Source organism: Sinocyclocheilus rhinocerous, unplaced genomic scaffold, assembly GCF_001515625.1.
Source record: "Sinocyclocheilus rhinocerous isolate Xijiao unplaced genomic scaffold, SAMN03320098_v1.1 scaffold877, whole genome shotgun sequence".
NCBI lineage: Eukaryota > Metazoa > Chordata > Actinopteri > Cypriniformes > Cyprinidae > Sinocyclocheilus > Sinocyclocheilus rhinocerous.
This window is the reverse complement of record NW_015662177.1, coordinates 800,974-825,119: the sequence shown is the minus strand read 5'-3', so window position 1 is coordinate 825,119 and position 24,146 is coordinate 800,974. Positions and strand designations below refer to the sequence as shown.

Genomic DNA, 24,146 nt, shown 5'->3' with positions numbered 1-24,146 from the left:
TGTGCTCTGATTGGCCAGCTATCCAGTGCGTTGTGATTGGCTGAATTCCTCAAGCGTGTGATGGAAATGTTACTTCCCTTACCATATTGTGATGCCCTGTCTGGCATTGACTCTTAACTTTTATAAAGAATATCTCTTTGGATTTGAGACTTTATTCTTTGCATATTTACAGATCTTCTTTATGCACCAAGCGCTTGTAACACTCCAAAGAGAAAGGAACAATTGAAATCGCATCATATGACCCCTTTAAAAAATGAGGCAATTCAAAGGTTGTGGTTTCGAGTCCCACCATAGTTGCTTAGAATTACGTTAACCCTGAACTGTATGTTGTTTCCTACCGGCAACTCATACTTTCTTTTCGTTAAAACCCTTCGTTTCAACATTAATTAATTTCAAAAAGCTTTTAAAAACGTTCAAGAACATTCCAAGGAGTTTAAATGAAATGCAAAAACAACATTTCACACATTCTAAAAGATAAACCTAAAATATATTCTAAAAGATAAACCTGTTTAACCTAATCAATATTCTGTAATCTTGTGTTGTGGTAAAAATTGAATTTCATTCTCCATGTAATTCTTGAGGGCAGCACACACCCACAGAAAAAAAAAACAATATCCTAAGATGACCTGTCATGGTAAGAGCACTTCAAGATCTAATAGACCAAATCAGATACAGTGAGTGTGGTGAAATAACGTCAGATTTTCCTTTCTTTCTCTTTATTGTACGTACATCTGAACTATTAAATGAACAATCAGTGAAGGTCAAATCTCCTCCATGTAATTCTTTGATTATTTGTCTTGATGTTTTGAGCATTCTGTATGTGTAGGTGTTCCAAACCTTAGTCTTTTAACAAATCTCAAGGTTAGCTTGAGCTGAATGAAGGAAGTTGAGTAATCAGTGCTTGAGGAAATACCAGTTGCTTGTAATTACATCTACAATACCTGATCAGTTATTGAAAAATATGTTTTAAGATCACATTAAATTTGATATCTGTGTGTTATGATGAAATATCATGTCGGAGTATGTTGCAATAGGCTATCAATCATGATGACTCTGCAAAAAATAGGACAGTTCATATTCAGTTAACCTACAGGTTCACAAGAATTTCCTCTTTCCATGTAATGGATTATTATTTCTTCAAAACAATTATTATTATTATTATTATTATTATTATCAATATTATTGTATTATTTACATGCAACTATTTTATTATTCAGTCACTTACATTTGCAGTTTCTAATATTCTGGCAGCCTGAAGCTGAGATATTTAAATAATAATTTCATATTTAAATATCAAGACGTACAGCACATAAAAATACACTGTAAAGTGTCAAGCTTCAGCAAATTTGAAAAGGTCATTTTGTGAACTTTTCTCCTTTCAAACAACTTTTTCTGTTAAACCACAATCTCAGTGTTCTGTTTAGTTATTGCCACTTTCATTTTTATGCTAAACTCTGTTATATCACTAAATGCTAATTCAGATTAATGTTGTATGTTACAAACAAGTATTAATTGAAAGGTTTATTAAAGATATTACATTTGATTCAGAATGACGGTGTTAATAATTAATTCAGATTTACCACAATAAGCACAGTCACTGTTTTAGCAAACTTGTTTGACTTTTCAATTTTGTAAATCTGTTTGATTCTCACCAAAGCGTGAGAACTGAGAAACTGCTCAATGCTGATACTACAGAAATTCCCAGAGAAACTAACTGGTAATTTGCATGACAGCATAAACCTCTAAGGCTGCTTCACATCAGTCAGTGTATTTTCTATAGTCCTCCTCCATACAATCATTCTGGTCAGTAGTGCTCAGCCCAAGTTATTTGTATGACACAAACACTTTTTGGAAATGTGAGTCATATAATACAGCAAAATTATGAACTTTATAAACAAAAGAACCTTTGACTTTAACCTATTTTATTGCCGTCTTCACTGCTCTGAAACTTTGCTTTTACTTTTCCAGAACCAGCTTGGTTGCATATTTGGTTCATCCCATAAAGCACACTGTAATCCATGTTTGAAATGTTTGGTTTTTTTTGTCTCAGAATGTGACAGTCAGTGACCAGGAATGTTCAATATTCATATTCACCGGAACTGTTTGTAGTTAAAGAGAACAATATGAGTAGAAAGGGCTCTGCCGAAACTCATTCTCACAGGCATTGTTGATTCTTTTTAACATATTCATACCTGAACCTAATGTTTTTATAGTACCTTTTTGAAATGCTTTTGGATCATTTATACTGTTTATAAATAACAATTTAGTTTAAGCTGAAGTACTACTAAATCTAAATAAACTAAAACTTAAAAACTATAAATGTATTTTAAAAAACTAATAAAAATAACAAAAACACAATAAAATTACTAAGGCTTTAACTAAAATGAAAACAGAAAAAAATACAGAAATAATTTAAAATAATCACAAAAACTATAATAGTATAACAATGATACTAAAACAACGCTGAACTTTGTAAGCATGAACAGAGAAGATGATTAATCCTCTTGAATCTTGTGAAACTTATAAAAAATAATTATTTTATTTCAAAGAACTGATTTTTTTGCTATTAACAAGCACTTCTGCTATAAATAGCTCCTTTTTTGTTTCATGGAAGAAGAAAAAAAATCATATAGGGTTTACAAAGACATTAAAAGATGTTAAAATTTGGAGTCAATTATTTCTTCAAACAAAAAATACAGCAGAACTATCACTTCAAAACTCCTCCAGTGTTTCATCCAATAAAATTGTAAAATAAAAATTAAATGAAATATCATTACATTATTATTCATTAAAAGTTTCTGAAAAGGACCAATAATATCATGTCTGATGTGAGGAAATGTTCATTTTGCAAACAAGGGCCCTTTATGTGCTTCTGAAATGTAAACCTCTCATCTAGCTGAGGTCTAATCAGGCTAAAAAGTCATTAGGCCACCAAAAACATACTTTCAATATTTTGTGGACAGTGTCTCAGTCATAGGCCATCAAATCACCAGTGACCAATCTTCTTATTGAGAATCAAGTTGACACCATAATAGGCAGGTGGTGTAGAGGCAGTCTTAACTTTAGTCCACTGGTCACAGTTAATGGTTTTACCTGTATTGTGTGGTGTTGAAAATAATCTGTGATTCAACCCACTTTAAAGATCTGGTGTGAATAGGCTTACAAAGCATAAAAATGAAGCAGATGCCGCGGAAAGGGTCACTGACAGGACTTGTCCTGAGGATTATTTATCTCTAGCTTTGAGGAAAAGCGTTCAGAATGGTCTTTTCTGCATCATATAGCCGCACTGTTACCAAACAACTGATCACAAACTTAGTCAGCTGTAAAAAAAAAAAATAAAAAAAAAAGAAGCAAACTTTGATAGGAGTTTTTCAGTAGCTGATTCAATAATGACTTTTCTGACCTCAATACAAAATTTGTGTTTACATCTTTGATTAGCATAACCCTTGACAAAATGATGGGGTCACAGTCAGTTCCCCTGCTCACTTGCTGTATTTTGTCCCCTTTAGAACTCTGTAGGGGTAGGAAGCGTTGCCTAGTGACGGGGCGCGTTTAGCAGCCAGCAAACATGGAGAAGTACGAGAAGATAAAAGTGGTCGGGAGAGGAGCATTCGGGTAAATACAACCACGAACCCGTTAATAGTTCGAAAAATTGATTTAGTGACGCGTGCTCGTTTGTTTAAACTAGCTGCTTTACAAAAATGACTTTATGCGCGTTTACACACGGTAAACGTTTTACTTGAGAAACTTCTATTCTGCAGCGCTCCTCCCAGAATCAGAGCGAGCTAGCGGAACACACAGAGCATCACTTTCTCGCGTTTCCGCATTCCATCAGTAGAGTTACACAGCCATTATCACCCAATTCAAAGAGTTACAGTTGCATTAAGAGTTTGAGTAAAATTTCGACACTTCTTTTTCAAAGGGAAAAGAGATGCTGAGCAGTGAATAGCTCGCCCTACTCCTTTTAAATTTGCCTGTCAAAACAGCAATGTTTAAAGCGTTCCTACTGGAATTTCTATGGTAATTTGGAACCGTAACCGGAATGTCCAGTAGCAAAACAGAGGGTGTAAAAATTACTGAGAAATTAAACTTTCTCAAAGTTAAAGTATGGACACTGTGTGAAATCTGTACTCAAATCTCAAAGTTTAAAGCTTAAACATATTTGAGAACACTTTAAGAGTCATGAGAGTACACTTTAATGACTGCACTTTGTAATAACGTCAAATTAAAACTTTTACTTTGAAGTAGGCTACATTTTAAATCTTTATGGTTTATTAATATTTTGTCGTGATTTAAAGACGTACACTTATTTTGATGTGTTGACTAAAGCACATGGAAAGTACTTGAGTATAATTTAACCTCTAGTGTGTTATTCGGTACATTTAAAGTTAACTAAACTAAATTGCAACTTTATTACAAAAGTGTAATTATAAATATATGACGTATAAGTTTCAATAGTAATGACATTATGACTGTATTTCAGTTCACCATAAATGCTTGTCAGTATATTCAGCAGTACTTTAGCCTACATATTTCAAAGACAATAGAAATAATTATGAAATTACATGTAACAATGTAATTAACATTTAAGTGGGTAGAACAAAAGTCATCAGGGCAGTTATTTGAGATTTGACTTACTAATTAAGTCCTACTTAAGTGACTCAAAAAGCACACTAAAGTTTAGCTAATTGTATTTACTGTCAATTTAAACTAGGCTATAATACATTTTCATTTAATTGCAATTAAGTGTCTGAAAAATTATATTCAGTTCATACTTAAGTATATTCTTTTAAAGTATATTATTTCCATAATAAGTGCTCATTTTAAAAGTATGATAAATTGACAGCTGAAATTTAAAAACTTTAAATTCAGCTATTAAACTTGAAATTCTCACATTCTGTGAATGTAACAAATCCGCTTATTGACCAGTATCCTGATTTCTGTATCTGTTACAGGATAGTGCACCTTTGTCGCAGACGCACTGACGGCGCGCTGGTGATCTTGAAGGAAATCCCAGTTGAGCAGATGACTCGTGATGAACGCCTCGCGGCCCAGAATGAATGCCAAGTCCTCAAGTTACTCAGCCACCCCAACATAATTGAGTATTATGAAAACTTCCTTGAGGACAAGGCACTGATGATCGCAATGGAATACGCTCCAGGCATACACTTTCTTCACTCACGTTTGGATGTTCACTTAATGTGTTCTGACAGTTTATATCAGGAACAAAATTCATAATATGTATTATTGTGATCCAAAAGTAATTATGTATTATTTAAATTATAAGGTATGGTCGCATTGGTTGCACAGAATTGAATTTGACTAGTTTGTAAGCATTTTGAATTATGATTCAAAACAACATGCATGTAGTCAATAATCTTAGTATCTAATCATTTGTCTCTTTATGATTATTGTAGGTGGAACCCTGGCCGATTACATACAGAAGCGCTGCAACTCCCTGTTAGATGAGGACACCATATTACACTTCTTTGTTCAGATCTTATTGGCCCTTTATCACGTGCACAATAAACTCATCCTACATCGGGACCTCAAAACCCAGAACATACTCCTAGACAAGCACCAGATGATAGTAAAAATAGGAGACTTCGGAATCTCGAAAATTCTTGTCAGCAAGAGCAAAGCTTATACTGTAAGTACCTCACCAATTATTTGAATTTGACTGTATGTGATTTAGTTACAGTTCAAATTCTCCTTTTCATGACAGGTTGTGGGGACACCGTGTTATATCTCTCCAGAACTGTGTGAAGGAAAGCCATACAACCAGAAGAGTGACATTTGGGCCCTAGGCTGTGTGCTTTACGAGCTTGCTAGTCTCAAGAGAGCTTTCGAGGCAGCAGTAAGATATATTTTCTTATTGATTTGGCTGTCTTGATTTTAAAGAATCTGAACATCACAAATTGCTTTGTTCCTTAAATGAATGTTGAATGACAAACAAAGCAACTTCTCTGTTGTCAGAACCTGCCAGCTTTGGTGCTGAAGATCATGAGTGGCACATTTGCCCCCATTTCAGATCGTTACAGCCCAGAACTGAGACAACTCATTCTTAACATGCTGAATCTGGACCCATCCAAAAGGCCCCAACTCAGTGAGATAATGGCTCATCCCATCTGCATCAGGCCATTGCTTAATCTCTACACTGACGTAGGCAATGTCAAAATGCGCAGGTAGGACTTTATCATTTTAAATTTTACTTAATTGTACTGTTTGGTAAGTAATTACTGTACAGTGTTAAGAACTGTAAATGCATTTTATTTGGCCATTTTTCTTTTTAATTTCTTGAAAAATTTTTAATTTATTTAATTCAAGTGTCCCTGGGCCGCACCCAGAAGATGGGCGTCACCAAATCTGGGCAGCTCATCACATGGGAGGTGTGATGATAATTTTTCTTCCCAATTGAATATAAATCCTATTTTATTTCAGTTTTCAGTGTTTATTTCGGGTTGACTCTATGCCAGGCCCCCTCGGTTGGATCTGGTGAGCCCACTCTGCCTGGCGCTGTTGAGCAGATGCAGCCCCAGTTTATCTCCCGCTTCCTGGAAGGACAGTCTGGTGTCACGATCAAATCTGTCTCATGTGGCGATCTCTTCACCACCTGCCTAACAGGTATGCTTCTTACAATCCAGAATTTTCCATGCAGGTCTCAGCATATTGTTGTGACGTCAGATTTGTCCATCCATAATGCAACATAAAACCAAAACAAAGAACGTTTACATGTCCATCAGATGCTCTTTTCTTGCCTGAGTGGGCAATTCTTGGCCTGAAGCTAAAAAATGGACCTGTCTATGCGAAATTAAACACAGAGTAATTTAAACATTTGTGATAAAGTTTGAAAGGAGGATGTAATCACCCCTTTTTACGATCCTTCCTACAGAGCTCATTAAGTACCATTTGTTCAGACTGCGAAAGCTAATCTCTTGTCCCCTGGCATAGTAGCACAGCGGTGTACATTTGTCTGCTCTAAAGTAAAGGATATGCTGTTAGCATTCGTCTCTGTGGGGGAATCATTAGTCACCAGCAGATACAGAGGATTAAAGGTCCTCACTTCCAGCTTCTCATCCAGCGGTTTGCACTGACGGAGGAACAGTTTTTGTTTAATTCTTTGTTTATTAGCAGCAGCTACTATAATCTGCTCAGTTTGGTTTTGCAGACAGAGGTATAATCATGACATTTGGAAGTGGAAGCAATGGTTGTCTTGGACATGGGAACTTCAACGATGTGACACAGGTAGATTTCGACAACCCAATATATAGAGACCTACTGTTTCACAATGGAATGATTAGTGATGCTTGCTAAGCAAGCTAATTAAACAAAGTAATCCTAAACATTGACCTCAGGGCTCCACAATAAAGATGACCTTTGATCATTGGTATTGTTAACTAAAACTAAAACTATTTTGGCAACGCTTTACAATAAGGTATATTAGTTAACATTAATTAGTAACATGAACTAAGAATGAACAATACTTCTACACCATTTATTAATCTTAGTTCATGTTAATTTCAACATTTACTAATGCATTATTAAAATCAAAAGTTGTGCTTGTTAACATTAGTTAATGCACTGTGAATTAACATGAACTAACAATGAATGACTGTATTTTCATTAACTAACATTAGCAAAGATTAATAAATATTCTAATAAATGTATTGTTCATTGTTCATTTATGTTAGTTAATACATTAACTAACATGAACTAATTGAACCTTATTGTAAAGTGTCACCACTATTTTAAAAAAGTGTTTTTGTTAACTGAAATAAAGCTGAAAAAATATGAATATTAGATGAAAAGCATAAAATAAGAAATGTTGCTTTGGCAAATAAGTGGAATAAATTAAGTTTAGGTTGAAGTACTAAAACTACTAAAACGTAAATAAAAATAAATTAAAACAAATTATAAAAGCTAAAAAAATATTTACATAAAAACTAAACTTAAAATGAAAACTGAAAATATTAAATAAAGGCAAATAAAAAATATTAATAAATTGTATAACAATATATAAATAATAATTAAAGACTGCAGAATTTCGGGCCAATTGACAGAACATTGACTTGACCATTAGGGTTTTACATGAATGATGTACAAGTAATTTATGTTTTTTTAAACACTGAAATGGTATATTTATTAATTTAGCAATGTCTGTTCAGGTTTGTACAGTCAAACACCACTTACATTTTCTTTACAACATGTATAAATCTAGTTTTAATTGTATTTGTGGTTCTTCATGTTGCCGTCGTCTTTGTATTTAGCCCAAGATAGTGGAGGCTCTGCTGGGTTATGAGTTGGTTCAAGTGTCTTGTGGAGCGTCGCATGTCCTGGCAGTGACCAATGAGCGAGAGGTTTTCTCCTGGGGGCGAGGAGACAATGGTAAATGAGCAACATCAATTGTCACTCAAACACTGTGTTTCTTTGGGTTTCTCTTTGTACTCTTGTAGCCTCCAGGCAGACCTGGCATTTTGTGCTCCATCGTCCTCCTCTCCCTCTCTTTCCCTCTCTCTATCACACTCACTCTCTGTTATCTCTCTGTCCGATAGGCCGGCTGGGATTGGCCACTCAAGACTGCCACAACTGCCCGCAGCAGGTGAGTTTGCCGGCTGATTTTGAAGCCCAGCGTGTGCTGTGTGGGATCGACTGCTCCATGATCATCAGCACACAGCTCCAGATTCTGGCCTGTGGGAACAACAGGTATGCAATACGTCCTCTCACAGTTCATTATGAACAACAACAACCAAAAAATATGAAAAATATTATGTTACTTTTATTAAAAAATATATTATATTGGGAAAACACAAGCCGACAGTGACAAAATGACGAGTTATGATAAATAAAATGACAGTGACAAAGTTATAATGTGATGTGTGTTCAGGTGATTTTGGTTGGATGTTTTATATTTATTTATTTTATATATATGTATATACATGGATGTACACAACCGTTCAAAAGTTTGGGGTTAGTAAGGTTTATTTTAATGTATTTTGATTAAAAGTAAAAACAGTAATATTGTGAAATGGTATTACAATTTTAAATAACTGTTTTCTATTTTAATATATTTTAAGATGTAATTTATTCCTGTGATGCAAAGCTGAATTTTCAGCATCATTACTCCAAGCCTTCAATGTCACATGATCCTTCAGAAATCACGTGTTCCCGGGGGCAGGGTTTATCTGGGTTTGTGATGTCACGAACCCGGGAAGTAACCTGTTGTAGTCCCTACCAGCCGTTTTTATAGGCATTAAACCGCCAGAATTTTAAAAGACGATATCTCCATTTGCATTGAACTCTCAGCTTCGTAACTTTGCCGATATTGTTTATGCTCAAACAGCAACATTACAACATTACTAACTAACATTAAAAAAGTGAAATTGCAACCACCCCTTTAAAATAAAAAAACTGAATCACTGAGTTGGAAAAAGGATCACCCCCTTGTGTCAGTATTTTGCTGAACCACCTTTTGCTTTAAGCCTTTAGTCTGTTGGGATCTGTCTCTACTAACATCTAGATTTTGCAGTATTTGCCCACTCTTCTTTGCAGAACTGTTCAAGTTCAGTTAAATTTGATGCAGTCTTCAAGTCATTCCACAGATTTTCAATGGGGTTTAAGTCTGGGCTCTGACTAGGCCATGCAAGGACATTCACGTTTTTCTACTTCACCCACTGTCTGCTCAGTTTTGCTGTGTGCTTTGGGTCATCGTCATGTTGGAAGGTAAACCTTCTTCTCAATGACAACTTTCTGGCAGAGGGCAGCAGATTTTCCTCAAGAATTTGACGATATTTTGCCCCATCCATATTTCCTTCTATCCTGAAAAGTGCTCCAGTCCCTGCTGCAGAAACACCCCAGATCAGGATATTACTAGGTCCATGCTTTACTGTAGGAATGCTGTTATTTGGATGGTGAGCTGGATTGGATTTCTGCCAGACATATCGTTTGGTGTTGAGGCCAAATCATTCAATTTTAGTCTCATCTGCCTCAGAATCTTCAAGGTGTGTTTTGGCAAAGCTCAGTCGTGACTGCATGTGCCCTTTCTTCAGGAGTGGCTTTTTTCTTGCAACCCTCCCATACAAGCCACATTTGACCTCAGCTGATCACAGTTAAAAATCAAATGGCTTTGTGTGCCATTGAGAAGGTGATTAGCTACACCTGATTGAGTTTACAAGTCATTTTTAGGAAGGGGGTGATCCTTTTTCCAACTCAGTGATTCTGTTTTTTAATTTTTTTTTTCTGACATGTTGGTGTTATATCTTTCACTTGGATGTTATAAGTTGCATTGAGTAAATAATTTTTTTATTATTATTTTTTATTTTCAGTCTTTCACACTGAATGGTGGGTAATGTGGATATTTAGTGCGAAATATGTACATATTAAATTATACACCCATTATTCATTTAAACCTAATTATTTAGGTTCACATTCGCAACTGACACACTTCTCATTCCTAGCTCGGAAAAACAGGGCTCACAGAAAACCCAGATTTCTCTTGTGTAATGTAATCATGACATGCACTAATCTCATAAATATGAGATTCTGACATGACTTGAAGGCAGCATAATTTGCTGAAACTTCAGACAGCATGGGGTTGGTTGAAGTATGAAGATTTCATTGTGTTGCTGGTTAATGAGCCTCAAAGTGTATTTTAAACCTGTCATGAATCTAATCACAATTATAAATAATAATGAATATCTCAATGAATTTCTTTCTTAGCTGTCTTGGGCAGTTTTTCAAAGTTTGCCAAACCAGTTTAGGGAGTTAACACTCCTCATTCCTGTTCTAGCATTTGAAAGGACTGTGAATGCTGAAGACATTTCATCACAGGAAATGACCAACACAGTGTCCATATTTTAAATAACAGTCACACCCTGTCAGCCACATGTATTTTTCTAAAGAATTTATAATTCTTACAGAATTACCAGATGTGGTTGTGAAGTACACTGTAGCATACAAAATAGTACATATTACAGAAATAATGTCCTTAAAAAATTATATGTAAATATATAAAGGGATAATTCACCCAAGAATAAAAATTATGTCATTTTTTACTCAACTTCATGTTGATCCAAAGTTGCACAAGTTTCTTCTGTGGAACATAAAAGAAGATATTTTGAAGAATGTTGGGAAACAAACAGTTGCAGGTCCCCTTATTAAAAATATTTTTATTTTAAGTAAATTTTAGTAAATTTTAAAATTTAACATTATTACAAAGTGCACTTTAAAAAAAAAAATTCTTAAGTATTTTTTTTTAGAAATATAGTCATGAAATTGTACTCTCTTTAAGTGCCCTTAAGCGACCTTGTATTTCATTATTAATATTATATCATCTGCATGTATAGTTTTATACTTTTATACTTAAACATTTTTACTCAAAAATATACTTTTAAGAATTGAAGTACACTACAAGTGCACATGCAAGACAATTAAGTGCACTTCTTTTTCACATAGGGCTGCTAAAGTGATATTTGAATAAATAAATAACTCAAATTCCTAAATGCAGATTTAACAAGCTGGGTTTGGATAAGGTCTCTGGCGCAGAGGAGCCCCCATCTCACTGTCAGGTGGAGGAGGTCCACACGTTCCAGCCCGTCCAGTCGGCTCCTCTAAATGCTGAGAAGATTGTGTATATAGACATCAGCACAGCACACTCTGTTGCAGTCACAGGTCAGAGCACTTCATTTACACTACAGTTCAGTGTGCTGTTATGATTTAGTCTGAGGATCGACTTATAAACTATGAATGTGCCCTAAATGCAGAGAAAGGTCAGTGTTTCACCTTCGGCAGTAACCAGCATGGGCAGCTTGGCTGCAGTTCTCGCCGAAGCAGTCGAGTGCCCTATCAAGTGTCAGGACTGCAGGGGATCTCCATGGCCGCGTGTGGCGACGCTTTCACTCTGGCTATTGGAGCAGGTAAACAAGACATATGTATTAGTCAATCTCACCAAACAGGTCCTATTTCACCCTAAAATCAAATGAAAAAAACGTATTCAAAAACTTTACTTAAAAAATTATTCAACTTATAATTTCAAATGAAAAAAAAAAGTTACTTAAAAAAAAATGTAACATAAATTCTCAACTCAATAAATATATAAATAGGCCTACATGTTTTTTTTTTTGGGGGGTGGATGGAGAAGATTAAGAATTTATTATATTCTTGTTTTAGTTTATGTGATAAGATTACAAAATAAAAAAACAATTACTGTGAAAATTACACCTTTTTTACACAGTATGTTAATGACAACTGGAGGAAAATAATGTCACAATACAAAGAAATGTAATGGCCCTAAAAACAGGCAAAAAACTAAATATAATATAATATATTTAATATAATATAATATAATATAAATTTATACGTTAATGACAATTGGTGGAAAATAATGTTACAATACAAAGAAGAATATTTAATGGTCTTAAAAATAGGCTAAAAAGCAAAGTATCTAAACTAATATAACATAATTTTTTTTTTCTTTTTTTTGGAATTAAATTAGACCTGGCAACCAAACTATACAGGCAAAAAACTACAGCAGCTAAAATAATGGCAATGCAGTTCAGACAAGGCTGCTATCACGCCATTAACTGCTTCAGACACAGAATGAGCTCTAGTGGGGGCAGGTGGGTTCATTAATGTGACATGTGGCTAAAGGTCAGAATGTAACCCCGACTGTGTCCCAGAGGCTTACAAGACTCCGAGGACCTTTATTGTTTCATGTTGTCTTTGTTCATTCATGATTCTCACAGTATCTGACATGCAAAGAAACAGAAGGACAAAGATGTCATTCAGCCAAATGATGTTCAGAATTGTGAGTAAATGTTCTGCTCCTTGATTCGGCAGAGGGGGAAGTGTACACCTGGGGTAAAGGGGCACGTGGTCGGCTTGGACGGAAAGAAGAGGATTCTGGGAAACCAAAGGCAGTGCAGCTCGATGAGAGCCACCCTTACACTGTCACGTCAGTGGCTTGTTGCCATGGAAACACACTGTTGGCTGTGAAACGTAATGTGCAGCCATAATTTCTTTTATGAATGTTAACAGTTCTTGAATGGACATTTATTGTAATGTCTTTATTGTAATTATCTACTGTTGATTTGGAATTACAGAGGTTGTTGTCATTGTTAAAACACTCTCCCTCATCATTTCTCTCCTCAGCATTTTTTGAAGAGCCTGTTCCAAAGTGACATCACTGCCTCTGCCCAAATTACTGCACACACTCCGCAGAAGAGCCGCTCAGCTCCTGTCCATGAGGACACCAGTGTGGATTCATTAGGAATGTTAAGCTATGCAGTTGTGTTTATAATGTAACAGACACTGTATGTAAAGCTTTTTATAACAATAACAACAACAACAATAATAATAATTATTATTTTTATGTAGCATTGTAAATAATGCCCGATTAGGAAAAAAACTGAAACAAACAAACAAACAAAAACAACAACTATATGAAGATAATTATGTGCTTCTTATGTTAACACATAATTGAACAATAATTGAAATTGTTAAAACACAGTTTCTAAAGTGTATCATAAATACTGCCTGGGCATTACGAGGGCTCTTGTGGACAAAAATAAATGATTTAAAAAGCATTAGTAATAAATATATATTTATAGTTTAGAATAATATATTCTTTATACTGCTAATAATAATAATAATAATAACAATAATATGAACCATTGTAAATAATGCTTAATTCCTCACTAAGGTCAGACTGCCTGAAAAAAAAAACTGGAAAAAAAAGTTATAATAATGAGATAATAAATTGCTGCATAAAACACAGTTTCTAAAGTGTATTAGAAATATGTACCTGAACATTATGACCGTTCGTATGTGAGCACTCTTCTTTGTGGCCAACAATAAATTCTTAAATCTTTAGTAATAAATATATATTTAGAATTTAGAGCTAATTATATTGCTAACAACAACAACAACAATAATAGTGTTTAATTGTTAATGTAATTATAATCATTGACAATTATTAACTATGGTGACACTTATTTTACAGTGTCCTTATCACACATGTTTTACTGTAGTAATAACAGAAAATTATGCATAATTACTTGCAAGTTGCAACTAACACTAAACCAAAAACCTAGCCCTAACTCTATAAGTACGTTAATTAATATTACTCAGTACTTAAATATATAATTACACTGTAACAAGGACACCTTAAGGCAGTGTAACCAAAACTACTACTATTTTATCGCTAGAACAATCACAATAAATATGAATATTAATGCATATCAAAAAGCATACTCGTACTCGGATGAATACCATCAACATGGCAGGATACACAGAGCTCATGCGTCCATCATCATGATGTAATTCTTGTGCAATATGTGACGCTCACAACGTGTCACTTATGTAGCGCGCGCTTTTCTATGCAAAACATATTAAACGTTGACGAGAGTATAATATGTTTAAATGAAACCGAACTATTAAATAGTCTACCTCGAATAAACTATATAACTCTAATTCCATCTTTTGTGCTGTTGTTCTGTTGACGTCATGTCTGCTCGTGCACGGATCTCGTGTGCTTTCCACCGATAGAGGGAGTCGTTTGCCTTGCAAATAACTTTTTGCAACCTTTTGTTTCCAACAATCCAGTTATTGCCTTTGTATGGATGTTTTTAATAATGATGACAATGTTTTTAATAAATATTTTATGCACTTTTTATGTAGTTGTATCAGTTTACGTTCTAAATTTGCATTTATATTTATGTACATCTAATATTTTTCATATTAATGTAAAATTGTGGAGCAATACAACTCCTATACAGTTATATTCAGTGTATTCAGGCTGTGAATAATGCGGAGAGGGGATTTTTATGTAAGCACATAAACGTTTTCATACAACCTTGTGTTAAGCACAAAGATTATAGTGCCTGCTGAAAATAAATAAATAAATACATACATACATATATACATAAATGCGCAAGCTAAAATCAGCCTAAGCTGGTTGGCTGCTTTTAGATGGTCTTTAAGCCTGGTCTTAGCTAATTTGCAGGCTGGTTTTAGAGGAGATGTGACCACTTCTTTAGCTGGTCAGACTAGGAGACGGGCACCCCTGCTGAAACAGTTAAAACCAGCCTATGCTGGTTGGCTGGTCTTAGCTGGATTAAGCTGGTCTTCCAGCCTGGCCAAGCTGGTGTTCATCTGGTTTTAGCTGGTTGGTCAGCTTATCTAGCCTGGCCGGCTAAGACCAGCATGAGCAGCTAAAGAAGTGGTCAAACCCCATCTAAAACCAGTCTGCAAACCACCTATGACCAGGCTAGACCAGCCAAAACCATCTTGGGCTGTTTTTATTCCAAAGTGATATTTTGGTCATTATTTTTAATTCGATAAAACATGCACACATCGCAAGCATACCACGTTTTGATAAAAAGTTTCTAAGACCCTTTGGTTGTGAGAAGAATTTCCCTCAAGAGAAATCCTGAAAATGATTTACAGTAAAGCATTTAAATAATCCCCTTACTTGTTACATTACTGTACATAACTGTAAATTGCCTTTCTGATTTCTGCGAGGCCGAGAGAGATTTAAATTAGGCTCCTCCCTCATGCATAGTGGGTGGGGCTTTATATGCCCAAACAGATGGGATCCCAGCTTTGTCTCCAGGCTGTCAGTGTTATTTTCGACAGGCGCTGTGAACCTTTCTCATCATCTCGGTTCATCAACGAGCACTAGCGCTGCATTGACAGCCTCATTCCACAGACAGATCGCTGGGTTTAAGCTGTCATCCTGATGTTGGATCGAGCCGTGTTGCTCGAAAGAGAAAGCTGAGACGGAACAATACCGACGGGAGCTTGTGTGTCGTTGGCAAGTGAATATTAGTTTTCACACGCGCGCCGTGAAGGACTCTGTCACCGCTCCTTTCCAAGCGGAGGACAACAAACGACAGTTCCTATAGAAGCTTACTGTAAATACCAGCAATGCCGGGGTTTGACTACAAATTCCTGGAGAAGCCCAAGAGACGCTTTCAGTGTCCTCTGTGTAGCAAAGCAATGAGGGAACCCGTCCAAGTTTCCACATGTGGACACCGATTCTGTGATACCTGTCTGCAGGAATTTCTCAGGTAAGGAGCCACATCTGACAAACACATACTGTGTATTTTGCGTAAGGAGTAATGAAGCGTGGCAACAACAACAACAACAACAGAGGATACACACAACCAGTATTTGAAGCGATGGAGTCGGCGGTTTAAAACACTGAAGTGGGAATGATAAACAGTTTCGTCCATCATCGTTTCAACACACGCATGTTAGTCATCTGCGCTTATTGACAGTTTTGTATCTACCCGTAGGCCTTGAGTTGATCTAGCAGCCAATAGGATACCAGGGATGTTTGTATGCAAATTTATATGCAAATTAAGTTAGTTTGCTGTAGCGTCAGGAGACAAATACTGACAGATAGAGCAGCTACATGTGTTATGCAACACGAAACATTTAGAAAAGAAAAGGAAAGGACAGGTGGGTAAACAGTTTAATCAAATCACAATATCAAAATTCTACACTTCAACATCATGGCAATAGTTATATGAGAGCAGTTTTTGTTTGTAGCACCATAGCGGAGCAGTTCCTGTCATTAACATTCAGTAGGCTACACTGACAAAAATAGTAACCTAAAATGATAACGTGTATTAACTGGTTTTATTCAAGTAAAAAATATTATTTAACATCACTCAATTAACCTATATACATTAGTTTATGCCAGCATAAGTCAAGTAGAAAGGAAACAGGTTACCAGTGTTCTTGTGGAGAATGTAAATATTTTGAATGTTTTTGAGTAAATATTTTGCTTTAGTACATTCAGTTGTGGGATAGCTTCATAAATGTGGGAGAAAAATATTTTCAGACCTGTGTGTGTGTGTGTGTGTGTGTGTTCAGGCAGTAGAGACTCTCAGCTCTGGCCCTGTCTGTCATTTTGACCCTAGGCACTACAAGGCTCTTTGAGGGGGGCCTCATGTTGGATTAGGAAGCGAATCCTTTATCGGAATCGGTGTACTGAAAGACTGCCGGATCGTTCACTCGGCACTAATTTGTGTTATTTGTAATTTGTTTGCTAGGTTGTGTAGGACCGGTGTAGCAATGCATGGAACAGAGATGCTCAAATTGAATAACAAGTCATGTGAAAAAAATCTTTAAGCATCTTTAAGTTCTGCTATATAGTGTGATGCTTATTGTCTGCACTGTGAATTAAGGATCAGTGTAATAGCTTTCATTTTCATCTAGCAGGAAATTCTAAACAAGTACATTTACAGTATCAACCAAAACTGCTTTACAAATTGGTTTATAACCATAAGAGTAAAGCGTATTAGCTATAAAAAGTAGTAAACCTCTATAAAGCAGGAGTGCCCACAAAAGACACTTCAGTACTAGGTGTATAATGTTATGTAAGTTTCATCCGGTCATTTTGATAGTTAGTTGCTTGGAGAATGACATGTTGACACTGTAAACATGACACACTGGTTTTATAACTGAATGATTGACAGCTGAGAATATGCACATTCTCCCCTGTGACATTATAGTCTTACGTCATTAGTCATGCACAAAAAATAAAAAATAAAAGAAAAATTCACTGTAAAGAAATAGGTTTTAGAAAAATAAGTGTTGGTACTGCATACACTACCATCCAAAACTTTGGTGTCAGTAAGACTTTTAAATGTTTTTAAGTCTCTTTTGCTGTCCAAGGCTGCATTTATTTGATCAATAATACAGTAAAAACATTAATATTGTGAAATATTATTACAATTTGAAATAACTGGTTTCTATTGTAATATATTTTGAAATGTAATTTATTCCTGTGATGCAAAGCTGAATTTTCAGCATCATTACTCCAGTCTTCAGTGTCACATGATCCTTCAGAAATCATTCTAATATGCTGATTTGCTGCTCAAGAAACATTTATTATTATCAGTGTTGAAAACAGTTGTGGTGCTTAATATTTTTTGTGCAAACCGTGCTTCATTCTTTGAAATATAAACTTTTGGCAGTATTATAAATGTCTTTACTGTCACTTTTGATTAATTTAATGTGTCCTTGCTGAATATAAATATTAAAAACTTTTGAACAGTAGTATATATTTTTAGGTGAGTTAACTGGCAACCTCACGTGAGTCAGATTTGACCCGCGGGTTGCCGGTTGAATAGGATGTTACTGTATACATTACACATCGTCAGGCATTAGTTCAAATAGATTACATTGTGCCTTCTTAAAAGTTGCACACTAATAGAATATCGCTGTATTTATATTTAGAACATTGACAGATTATTATGTCATGCCAACACTGATATCCGGACACAGCAGGGAACATGAGAGCCTGAATTGATTTTTTTTTTTTTGAACACACATGATCAATTCAACACCAAACAACAGCAACAATGGCACAGTGCGAGTCACGGATAGGGCGAAGATCTTATCTAGATTTTCCACATATCCAAACAGGTTTTGTTTATTTCCTGTCTGCATGTTGTGGAATATAAACAGAACTTGTGCTGATGCTCTGCTCAAAGATAAAAGGTCACAGGGTTTGAATGATCACAGAAACACTGAATTAGCATGTACGTTTTTGGATAGCGGGAGGAAAAAAGAAGCACATGATGCATTTTGCCTAAGGCTCTTTGTGTTTATGTTTGTTCTATTCTCAGTAAACCTCTTTCCTCTCACGCCTACATAGGAACTTGTGCTGATGCTCTGCTCAAAGATAAAAGGTCACAGGGTTTGAATGATCACAGAAACACTGAATTAGCATGTACGTTTTTGGATAGCGGGAGGAAAAAAGAAGCACACGATGCATTTTGCCTAAGGCTCTTTGTGTTTATGTTTGTTCTATTCTCAGTAAACCTCTTTCCTCTCACGCCTTAATCAACCGATTAATTGAAAAGATCCAATTCAAAAGAATGGAATGCTATTCATGAATTCATTGTCAGTCTTTCGAAAATTCTGTGCATAAGTTTTCATTGATTTGAATTTTGAACACACATGATCAATTCAACACCAAACAACAGCAACAATGGCACAGTGCGAGTCACGGATAGGGCGAAGATCTTATCTAGATTTTCCACATATCCAAACAGGTTTTGTTTATTTCCTGTCTGCATGTTGTGGAATATAAACAGAACTTGTGCTGATGCTCTGCTCAAAGATAAAAGGTCACAGGGTTTGAATGATCACAGAAACACTGAATTAGCATGTACGTTTTTGGATAGCGGGAGGAAAAAAGAAGCACATGATGCATGTTGCCTAAGGCTCTTTGTGTTTATGTTTGTTCTATTCTCAGTAAACCTCTTTCCTCTCACGCCTACATAGGAGAAAGATTCTTCTAAAACGTGAAGCTGTGCTCAGTTTTCTTTTTTCTCAAAACTGCTTGAGATAATACAAATAAAAGACGTGCTGTGGAAGACTAAATGAAAGCAGACAATGCTTATGATTCATCAGGTCATTACTGTGTCACTTGGAAGAATGCCAATCTACGTTTTTACTAACTTACCGACTTTTGTCACCAGCTAATGAGTGACTTTTTAACACTAGTTAAAGCTACACCTATTTAAAGTGTACTGTGCCTATTGCACATAAACCAGGCTTCCCACACATTTGGCAAATTGCTTTTTTAAACTTCTCCCTTTTTTGCTTTTATTAATAATTACGGGAGTAAGCTTTTTTTATTATTATTTTAAAGAGAGTAGATGTACCAATTGCAATTTCTGGGATATTCATTTGCAAATTTCTGTTTCTTTGTAGAATCATTCAGATCAGTTTTGTGAACTGATTCAACCGATTAATTGAAAAGATCCAATTCAAAAGAATGGAATGCTATTCATGAATTCATTGTCAGTCTTTCGAAAATTCTGTGCATAAGTTTTCATTGATTTGAAAGTGATTTACATTAAAACTTCATTAAATTGAATCTCCACATGTTGAGAAATTGATCTAAACCAGGGGCCCGGGGCCCACTAAGGGGCCTTTTAGCAAACTTCCAAGGGGGCCTCAAGATGACTTAAAATAAGACAAAACAAGCTTTAAAATGACTAAAAATCAAGATATTTTGTATTTTAATTCACCTCCTCAACAACTGATTTTTTTATTCTTTGAAGAACCAGGATTTTCAGTTTCAATTTCTTAGAAAACTTGAATATATATGAGGTAGCTTAATTTTAAAAGAGTGATTTCAAGACCTGGAAAGGCCATGTAAATTAATTCAATTTTAATAGTTTTTATTTTTATAAAATACATAGGTATTTTTTATAAAATAAAAATAAATATTTTTCTAGTTATGCCAAGATCTAAAATATTTTATCAAAAATAAATTTGTGAGTAATTAAATTGAATCTCCACATGTTGAGAAATTGATCTAAACCAGGGGCCCGGGGCCCACTAAGGGGCCTTTTAGCAAACTTCCAAGGGGGCCTCAAGATGACTTAAAATAAGACAAAACAAGCTTTAAAATGACTAAAAATCAAGATATTTTGTATTTTAATTCACCTCCTCAACAACTGATTTTTTTATTCTTTGAAGAACCAGGATTTTCAGTTTCAATTTCTTAGAAAACTTGAATATATATGAGGTAGCTTAATTTTAAAAGAGTGATTTCAAGACCTGGAAAGGCCATGTAAATTAATTCAATTTTAATAGTTTTTATTTTTATAAAATACATAGGTATTTTTTATAAAATAAAAATAAATATTTTTCTAGTTATGCCAAGATCTAAAATATTTTATCAAAAATAAATTTGTGAGTAAAAAAAAAAAAGATAAAATCCTTATCCAGTAAAAACAAACTGCTGGGAACGTTACCCATCCTTTGAATATTGTTGTGTGAACAATGGTAGGCCTTGGTGTCAAAAAGGTTGAGAACCACTGATCTAAATGTTATATTAAACATTACTTGTTGAATTTGTTTAGATTAGGGCTGCACGATATATCGAAATTATCGAAATATCGCAAATGTAAATATCGCGATATGCATATAGCAACGGCGTGCGATATCTGAATCATTTTAATAATAGGCTACTTAAATCAAAACGTTGCAAAAGGTCAAAGTTTTAGTTCGAGGCATATAGCAGAGAATTGCTTGACGTTAAAAAGAGTTAAGTGCAATAAGTTGCAGAAAACAACTCTTTGCCGTCTCCTCTTGCTGTCTGACTCACACCGGAAGCGCGTGCACAAGCCGCATCTCGCACACACGCGCGCGCACACACACAGACGCGTTTCAGACAGCGCACAAACAAGTTGATTTGTCTTTCGCATCTCCTCCTTATGTTTGAACAGACACATACACACAGAATTATGTCAATAGTAACCGTCTCAACGATCATTCTCGGAACCGCAGTCGGTTGTTTTAAATGAATGTAAATAGTAAATTTCTGTACCTGAATACTACTGTTTATTTTATCTATGCTTGTAAATTCTGTATTTGTTCTTTTTTTACTGACTGTTCACTTGCAATGATATAAAATTAGTGTCATTAATTTTTTTGTTTGTATGTTCACTTTGATGTTAAAATTACATTTTCTGATTTGTGACATTAATTTTTATGTACTGCTAAAACACTGCTGGTCACTTTCAGAAGTTGTAGTGATTCTTTCTTTTCCAAGAAAGAATGTGAAACAAATTGGTTATATAATTTTCATTTTTAAATATTAGGTATTGCATATCGCATTTTTCTTCAATATCGCACAGCCCTAGTTTAGATCATGGTTTACATGTATTGTGAAGATCAGAATCAGGAACTCATGTGCTAGCGTGTTAAGATAAGTATGTGCTGTGTTGACAATGACATTGTGTGATAACCGTGCATTCTCTTCTTCTTTGTTGTGTACAGTACACATTCAAAGTTATTCCATCCGTTACTGCAGTCAGCCTCTGATCAGTTCAGACCTGCCGTCATATTGGGAAATTTTGACATATGTGTGAGGATCTACATGGGTTATGCTCTTGCACAACTATGAATCACCATCTGATGTGTTTTAACCATTATTAGAAAAGGGCCTCCAGCTACTTCAGGTTGAGTCTCACGCTGCATGCACTTCTATAGACTTGCCTCGTAAAAGTCAGTTTCAGATTCAACCCTGAATCATCTCAATCAAACACCATTCACTTGGATTTGTCCCATGCACACCGACGGACTTTGACTTTGCGCCCATGTTGGTTTATTTGTGTGGTAAATGGAGCGTGTTTCTGCTGAAGGAGGAATGCATAAGGCGGTTATCTCAGAAGGCCTAATCAGAGCCGGGAGGGTCAGGAGGGGCCGACCCTCAGGCCTTATCACTCCGGCAATCAGCTCGAGTCACGTGACCTTGACGCTAATGCAGAATAGATGAACCTTGAACTGAGGGCATTTGGTTCACTACCATCACACAAAAGAGGTTCTCATAATATGGGCTAACATCTCTGAATGCACATACAAGGGCACCCTTTATAGCATTAAGCAATGGTTTAGACAAGTTAGACGAGTCAAGTCAAATAAACTCCTGGATTTTTTCATGTGGTGCTTTGTGAGATAGTGGTTACTGGTTTGTAGTCTGTTATTCAAACTTTAGCTTTGTTTGTTTAGTGTCTGAACTTCTTGTGTACATATTCTACTAATACTTATGGACTTCCATGCATTTTTTTGTAGTACAAATAGTGTAAATAGTGCTTTCCAGGGTTGTAAAAGTTAACTAAAACTATTTTTTAAATAAAATAAAATATAAAAAACTTAAACTTATTTTATTTCAGCTAGTTGCCAAGGCAACATTTCTCATTTTCATTTAATTTAATTTGATGTACTAAAATAATTACCACTAAAAATGAAATAAAAATGAATAAAAAACTATACAGACATATTTAAAAAACTAAAACTAATAAAAATGACAAAAAACACAACTAAATTACTAAAAGAATCTCTACTTTTCACCTACTGTATTATGAATAATAATTTCACATACTATGGTAGGGAGGTAGTCATATTTGGTCGCAGGGAATGTATCTTAAAAGGCAGCATGATGTTTCTACCTACCTTTTGGAACAGCCTATAATAAACATGGTGTCTAAGTAGGCAGCTCACTAGGTTTTGAAACAAAGCCTTTGTTGAACTAAAAGTTTTCCTACAAACATTTGCTTCACATGCCGCCCCACATATCCATTAAAGTTAGTCTACCAACTTACTCTAGTTACTAATCTGCTAAAAATGACAAGAACTGCATATTCTGAGATTTATAAGCAGAAATGCAAGACAAGGCCACCATTCAGAAGCCACTTGTGTCCAAAGTACAAAAGGTGACTATCCTGGTCTAAGGAGCATAAAACATTCACTTCTCTATTAAGCTTCAGTTTTCACAGCCTAATTTTCTCAAACAGAATGTCTTTTTTCCTAGAGAGTCTGAATAGAGTCCTCTGTGTCTTGTATTGAAGTCAAGTCCTCCTGCGTTCTCTTGAGAGCTGATGGTCTGCAACATGTGCACACTGAAGCCTTGCAACAAAAGGATGGGTTTAACCAGGGTAGTACAGGGTAACTGATGACAGGCAAAGTGGGAAAAGAAAGATTGACTTCTTTCCAGCCAAGGCCATCTGTGTGAACAACATCTTTTTTACATTAAAGCTCAAATGAATTGCCCTCTGTCCATTGAGATACAGAAAGGAGCCTCTTTGGCCTGTCACAGATAGTGAGTAGTTCTCTGAGCAAAGGGAGATTTAGGGGAAGCATTGGTGCCCAGTACTGAGAGGAAGCCAGGGTGGGTATGACAGCCGGGAGTCTGAGTCACTCTTCAGGATTCATGCCATTGAAGCAGATGAATAGTGGCTGGGCATCCTCTCTCACTTCCTGCCCAGCCTCATCAAAGACCCTCACATCCTCTCACAGGTGCCACTGGCCATAGAACTCATCCATCCAGGCTCAATTGTTAGCTGGGTCAGTGACATGTAAGATATGAGGAGGCAAACACTGTTTAAGAAAAGTAAATGTAATGAATCCAAAATTATTGTGTGGTGTAACTATCAAGTAAAAAGGGATCATATATTTTTGATGTATAAACATCAATCTTTATTATTATTATTATTTTACTTTTTTTTATTTATTTCTGCATGTTGGTCACACCGCATGACTTGGTGTACAAATGTTTTACACTATTAATACAAAAGTTTTACAATATTAATAAGCAATGTAGCAGTTTTCTTAGAATT

At 35.4% G+C, this 24,146-nt stretch overlaps 1 protein-coding gene and 1 pseudogene across 1 annotated transcript in view; both read left to right on the top strand.

Annotated features, from left to right (window-relative positions):
• The first annotated feature begins 3,561 nt into the window (after window positions 1–3,561).
• LOC107727904 (serine/threonine-protein kinase Nek8-like) lies at window positions 3,562–13,335 on the top strand (annotated as a pseudogene).
• Window positions 13,336–15,592: 2,257 nt separating this feature from the next.
• The window catches only part of LOC107727926 (TNF receptor-associated factor 4-like), a 42,675-nt gene continuing 34,121 nt past the window's right edge, over window positions 15,593–24,146 (top strand). Inside the window, exon 1 of the mRNA XM_016537969.1 lies at window positions 15,593–16,064. Within this exon, the coding sequence (XP_016393455.1) occupies window positions 15,922–16,064 (143 nt within the window). The 5' untranslated portion in view covers window positions 15,593–15,921. The remainder of the gene's footprint in view (window positions 16,065–24,146) is intronic.